General features: G+C 51.8%; 1 protein-coding gene across 3 annotated transcripts in view; it reads left to right on the top strand.

The window, feature by feature from the left end:
- The first annotated feature begins 5118 nt into the window (after positions 1 to 5118).
- KCNC1 (potassium voltage-gated channel subfamily C member 1) overlaps positions 5119 to 6449 on the top strand; it is a 131085-nt gene continuing 129754 nt past the window's right edge. For all 3 annotated transcript variants that reach the window (XM_049819953.1, XM_049819952.1, XM_049819951.1), the window contains exon 1: positions 5119 to 6082. In XM_049819953.1, the coding sequence (XP_049675910.1) occupies positions 5513 to 6082 (570 nt within the window). In that variant the 5' untranslated portion in view covers positions 5119 to 5512. The remainder of the gene's footprint in view (positions 6083 to 6449) is intronic.

Below are 6449 nucleotides of genomic sequence, written 5' to 3'. Positions count from 1 at the left end.
ACAAAGTCATAGGTTCTCTGAACATCTCTTTTCCCTCTTTTTCATAATAACCCTTTTCTTTGAATACAGACTGGCTGATGAACTCAGACTTAGGCTTGAATTTCAGGAGTGAGTGCTTCGTTAGCTGTCACCATTGTTGGTATCCTCACTGGGAACCTCAGTGAATGAAGAGGCTAAAGAGGTGTGCAGAATGAGATTCTCTTGTTACACTAGTAAAGCACCAAAGCATAAAGCAAAGCATCCCTATGTGCTTTCCATGCCTATACAACACACTGTGATTTTGATCCATCAATCCAGCATCGTCCATAAGTGGTAAAAATGTCTCCATACAAAAACTAAAAAAAAAAAAAAAAAAGTTAAAATTTCACTAAAAAATTGTGAGTTACTAAGTTTAGGAATGTTAAGGAATATATGCTCAGTCATCTGCCACATTGAGGAGAAAGGTCCTTTGGAGTTAGATTAGAAATCACTGCAGTTCTCAGCTAAAGCAGTTAAGTGGAGGGCAGGGGGATTAACAATTAACAAATGAACAGCATGTGAACCCACAAGCTGTTTTTTCCTTTGTAGATAGCATTTAGACTTCTGTCTGAAAGACAACCTACCCTTCATCGTATACTATTACCCTGGGGATGCTGAAGCATAGGGCAACAGAGGTGATCCCAGGACAGCAGATAAAGCGCTGAAAGAAGGACTTAACTCTTCCTGTGTCATCAGAACACAGGAGACAGTGGGGTGACCTAACACAAGTGATAAAATTAGTAAGGGGACTCACTCTCTTTTTCTGTCACACAGTAGTTTAAAAACGAAAATAGATCCATGGCTTAAAGCTTCCACTGTCATCGTTAAAAATGTAGATTTAGAAGAACAGCTAAGGTTATAAGTAGACCCAATGACTTTAACAGGACTGTTCAAAGCGCATATGTACTCTCCTGGGTAGTAGCTGTGCAACTCTGGCCTCTCAGAAGGCTCCCACAAGGGAGGCCTTTAGAAAGGCCTTTCTAAACTCTACATCTTATTTTCCCCACTTGTGCCAAGTTTTGGGCAGCCCCAGCTCAAAGTAAATGATCATCAAAATCTCTCACCAGTTGCGAGAATCAGATCAGGAAACAAAATGTAATTCCAAGGCCAATGTCTTTTAATACATTTTAAGAATTTCTGCTAACATTACCTGCTGCTGTACCAGAATCCTTTTTCAAAGAGACTGTGAACTACTAGAACAAACTACCAACTCCATGTGTCCCACAGAGGTCTCCCAGCACTATCCAAGTTGGTTTAGCTCTTTTTAGCGAGTAAAACTTAGTAAGGTTAATTACTAATTTAACTTAAAATGACAAGAGATATCATAGAAAAAAACAGATAATTCCTGGACTTATGCACCCACCTTCACATTAAGTCCTCCCTGCCTAACTTCTCTTTCCAGCGTAGAGAAGACACCCATCAGGGAAGTATAGAGAGAACTGCTCTCACTTCATTGACAAGGGACCTAAACTTTCACACATGCATTCATTTATTCATTCTTTAACTCCACTGAAGTCAACGGCATTATATGAGTGACCAAATGCATGCTCCTCTTTCTACAAATTACTATATTGGCTCTAAGGCAAGTCTAAAGGCATAGAGGAGACACACAGCTATTCTGAAACCAGAAAGACTGAATGTGGGTATGTCCGACTGTGGAAATTCATTCATACATTCATCTCATGTACACCGGGGATTAGAGACTCTCATTATAGCCTTGGAAGTCTTTGCAGAGTGGGGGGAAATCCTTCAGCATCCCAGCACCTGAAGATGGAGGCTTCTAGTTTGAGATATCAAGGCTGCATAAGCAGTTATTCTGCAGCCAAGAGTCAAATATTTAATGAGCTTTAAATGTGTCAAATATAAACCAGAATAAAAAATAGTTTTAATATTGCCATTTTTCAGTGGGACTAAGGGGGCAGAAGTACCACTATACAGTTTGGGATTAATCAAACTTCTGCAGAAATTTTTTGTCTGCAAATTAGGTCTTTCAAAATGATTTGGTTTGTTTTGTCTATCACAGTCCAAACAGTTCCAATTATGGAAAATTATTTTTTAAAATTAAATCAGAATTTTATATCATTATGTGGCAGACTTAAAGCAAAACTTTGCTGATACTGCTGGACTGACTTAAAACATTCATATTGAGTAAATCAGCAACCACCTATCCGGTGGTATCAACTATCACTAATTAAATGCAAATCGTGCTATAATCTACAGTGCAAAGCAAAGTCTTTGTATCTTAATATGCAGTTATTTTGTGCCCCGATGCTTGTTTAATAAAGATATTATTTTCTAATACCTTCCCTCTCAAACTTCAATATAAGCTTTGAACATGATGTTATCTTTCATTTTCCACATCAAAATAAGGTATAAACTTCACGTTCCAATTTCATTTCTAAGAAAGCTTCCCATTGCAGGAGCTATCTTGATCCAGATCTCACAGCTCCCGCTTGCCCATCAATCTCTGATTTGGGGCCCTCTCACGCATCTTTTGAAATATCCAACTCTTCTGTGTCTACCAACACTCCTTTATCAATTACAGCTTTAGTATCTTCAAAGAAACCTCGCAGGTCACTTAAGCGTGGCCTCCGCACCAGAGTCCACAAAAACTATCTTTAAACAAGCTTTCTAGTTTTTAACATACACTTTCAGATGACTTCTAAGGTCCTGTACCACCCTCCTGCAGACGCCCAGACAAGAAGGGAAACTGAAGTGATTGAAGCTGCAAGATATCCCTTTCAACCCCACAGTCACCTTAGATCTCAACACTGAAATTCCTAAAGAGGAGTCACTGATGTGGGGTAAGGTAACATGGAAGGCAGGAGCTAGTGAGCTAGGAAAGTGCCTCTGCAGTTGTGGATGTGACCAGAAGGACCCACTGGCCTAGGATTCACAGGTCCTTAAACCTCTTCCCTGGGTTCCCTGCCTTCCTCAGCCTTGTAGCTCTCAGAACCTACTCTACCTTCTCCTTGATCCCCAGATCTATTATTATCAAAAGTATTGACTTACTATGATTAAAAAAAAAATTGCCACTTGTATTACTTCTGCCAACGAGTTGTCATCCTCTTTTCCTTTCTTAATGCCAGGCTTGGGTTCACAGACCTGCCCTCTTCTCCCTCTGTGCCCTCTATCCTGCAATTCTCAAGGATTTTAGATAGCATTTCTGTGCTTGTGACTCTCAGGCTTCTCCCTCTGTCATCAAGCTTTCTGCCTCTGTTCAATCCCAACACTCAAGTGGCTGTCTGGCATCTCTTCCTGGAGATTTTGTCACCAGTTTATGCTAGCTGAAGAGCAGCGTTGCCTTGGTTTAGCCTCGCTTTCCCTTTTCTCTCGTCACTGCTGACAGCAGTAACGTACTCCCCATTTCCACTATCTTCCTTCCCTTGTCCCACAAGTCACACACAAATAGCACCCAGCTCCCGGGCCTTCCTTCTACCCCACCAGCTTCAAGACCAATCTGTTATCATTTACACAGACAAATCCTGCTGTTTAGGCCTCTCTGGTATATCCTGCCACAACCACTGCAAAGTTCTCTTCTCGGCATCCCAAACATGCAGTGCTCCTCTGCAAGCCAAGGAAGCTGTGGATGGCCAAACACCTCCTCTCACAGACCTGACCGCACCACTTGCTCCTTGGCAGCCCTCCACTTGTTATTCACCTGCTGTTCCAGCAGATCCGAATCTCTGTCCTCCTTCAAGGCTCAACTTAACTGCGTTCCCCCAGTCTACCTTCTTCCGTTCACCACTAGGTTGTCCCTACCACTTCTGCACTCCAGCAGCATTCTTCAGCCATATACCCTTCAATCTTGTGTTTCTCCACCTCATCCACTTGTCGTGACACGAACTCCCGCGATTCACCCACAAGGGCTCAGCTTTCCAGGCTCTCTCGTAAGCCCACTCCTCCTGAGATGCTGCCAGCAAGTAAACCCAAACACAGAACGTGTCCACATACCTCTGTTACTTCCATCTCCCCGCTGTTCTTCAAGCTCCTCGCAGGGCAGCTACCGGTCTTTCTGTAGATGTGAAGCTTGCCTTGGCATTCTTTGTGAATCAACGAGAATAAAAAGAATAAATGACACGAACTCAAATCGCAGCCTACTACCAACCCGGGTGTTAGGGAAGAGACAAGCGAGCAGTAGGAAAAGCAGAAGACAAGACGGAGAAATGGAGCAGGTGTGTGGGACCACGTAAAGGCGTGATGCGGTTGGCAACGCAAACCCCGGGTGTCCCTGCTCATGGCGTAAGAAACCTACGCCCGGGGGGGGCTCTTGAATCTTGCCCTTCGGCGACCCCGGTCCACGAAGGGCGACACCAGCCGTGACTGGCTTCGGCAGCGCTAGAGAGGGTCGCTCAGAGCCGAGCGGGGGGCAGCACCGGAGAACCCAGCGCTTCGCGAAGGGGATCCTCAGCGCCACTCCCGCGCCGCTGTGAAGGAGCCCGGTTACTCGGGACGCGAGCGGAGGGGCAGGGCGCTCTTCCCCCCCAGCCGGGGGCACCGGAGCAGGGAGCCCCGCCCCGGCACCGGCACGGGAGCGCGCGACGGGGCGGCCGAGGGACCGCGGGGGTGGGGGCGGCGGGAGCCGGGGAGGGCGCCCTCGGGGCGCGGCCGGCGCTAGGACCCGGCGAGCGGCGGCGGGGCGGGAGCAGCGCGCCTGCGCGGCGCCGGCCGGCGAGCGGGCGGGCTGCACCGAGCCGCCCGGCAGCGGCGGCGGCGGCGGCGGCGGCAGCGGCAGGAGCAGCGGCAGCGGCGGCGCCGCGGGTCCCCGCCGCCCGCACCGGCAGCGCGCTCCACCCGGCCCGGCCCGGCCCGGCCCGGCCCGGCCCGGCCGCAGGGGCGGAGGCGGCGCGGCGGGAGGGCGGCGCGCGGCGCTGTCCGTTCAGCACCTGCGGGCGCCCCCCGCCCCGCACCGCCGGGAGGGGCGCGGGCACAGCCCCGCCGTACGCCCGGGGGCTGCAGCCGGCACCGGCGCCCACCCCCGCCTCCTGCCCGGCGCCCCGCAGCCCCGCGCCCGGAGCACCTGTGGGCAGCGCCAGTGCCGCGATTTTTCTTTTTTTCCTTTTTTTTTTTTTTTTTTTTTTTTTTTTTTTTTTTGGTGTGTGCTTTTGGCCACGTCCAACCAGGGAAGGGCCCTCCCCCTCCGGCACGTCCCTGCGCCCCGGCACCGCAGCGCCCGCGCTCCCGGAGCATGGTCCCCCCTGCCCCTGCCCCTGCCCCTCCGCCGCGGCTGCAGCTCCCAGGGCCCCCGAGCGTCTGACTCCAGCCGAAGGCGGTGCAGCGCCAGGAGCCGGCGGCACCGGCTTCCCCTCGGAGCGGCCCCCGCGGAGCGGAGCGGAGCGGAGCGGAGCCGAGCCGGCCGGGGCCCTTCGCCCCCGCGGGCCTGGACCGGGGCTCGGGTTAGGCACCGACTGCCGCCGAGCAGCCGTCCCCTGACGGGCTTGCTGCCTGCCGTGCTTGCTCGGATGAGTCTGCGACATGCCTAATAAGAGACGAGATGGGCCAGGGCGACGAGAGCGACCGCATTGTGATCAACGTGGGAGGGACTAGGCACCAGACTTACCGCAGCACCCTGCGCACCCTGCCCGGCACTCGGCTGGCCTGGATCGCCGAACCCGATGCCCACAGCCACTTCGACTATGACCCCCGCACGGATGAGTTTTTCTTCGACCGGCACCCGGGCGTCTTCGCCCACATCCTGAATTACTACCGCACTGGCAAGCTGCACTGCCCCGCGGACGTGTGCGGGCCCCTGTATGAGGAGGAGCTGGCCTTCTGGGGCATCGATGAGACCGATGTGGAGCCCTGCTGTTGGATGACCTACCGGCAGCACCGCGACGCCGAAGAGGCTCTGGACAGCTTTGGTGGGGCACCCCTGGATAGCAGTGCCGAGGACGGAGACATAGATGGCACCGGAGACTCTGGTGATGGCGAAGAGGAGCTGGAGATGACAAAACGCCTAGCACTTAGTGACTCCCCAGATGGCAGGTCCGGGGGCTTCTGGAGACGGTGGCAGCCCCGCATCTGGGCACTCTTTGAGGATCCCTACTCCTCCAGATATGCAAGGGTAAGCTATGCAACCAGCACCCTCATCAAAACACTCCAACCTCCCTTCAGCCCCACTTCCTCCCAGCATCATCAGGGTTATTTCCACCGTCAGCACAGAGCAGCCATCCATGTGTGTAGCCATACAAAAACCATGCACGGGCTATGGGGACATAACTCACGCTCTCGAGCAGGCCTCACGCGTGGGGCACGAGTGGACACCGAGGCATGAGCTCATGTACTCGTATGTGGGCTTCCAGAGACCCTTATTTTCTAACAGCCTCCTAAAAACCCACACAGCCTGGGGCACGGTCCCCTTCACGGGCCAGGGAGATCTCCATTATACCAGGTAATTTCCCTCCATGCACAGATTTCTACAGTCAGTCATC

Source organism: Accipiter gentilis, chromosome 17, assembly GCF_929443795.1.
Source record: "Accipiter gentilis chromosome 17, bAccGen1.1, whole genome shotgun sequence".
In the NCBI taxonomy this organism is placed as follows: Eukaryota; Metazoa; Chordata; class Aves; order Accipitriformes; family Accipitridae; genus Astur; species Astur gentilis.
This window is presented reverse-complemented; position numbering and strand designations above follow the sequence as displayed.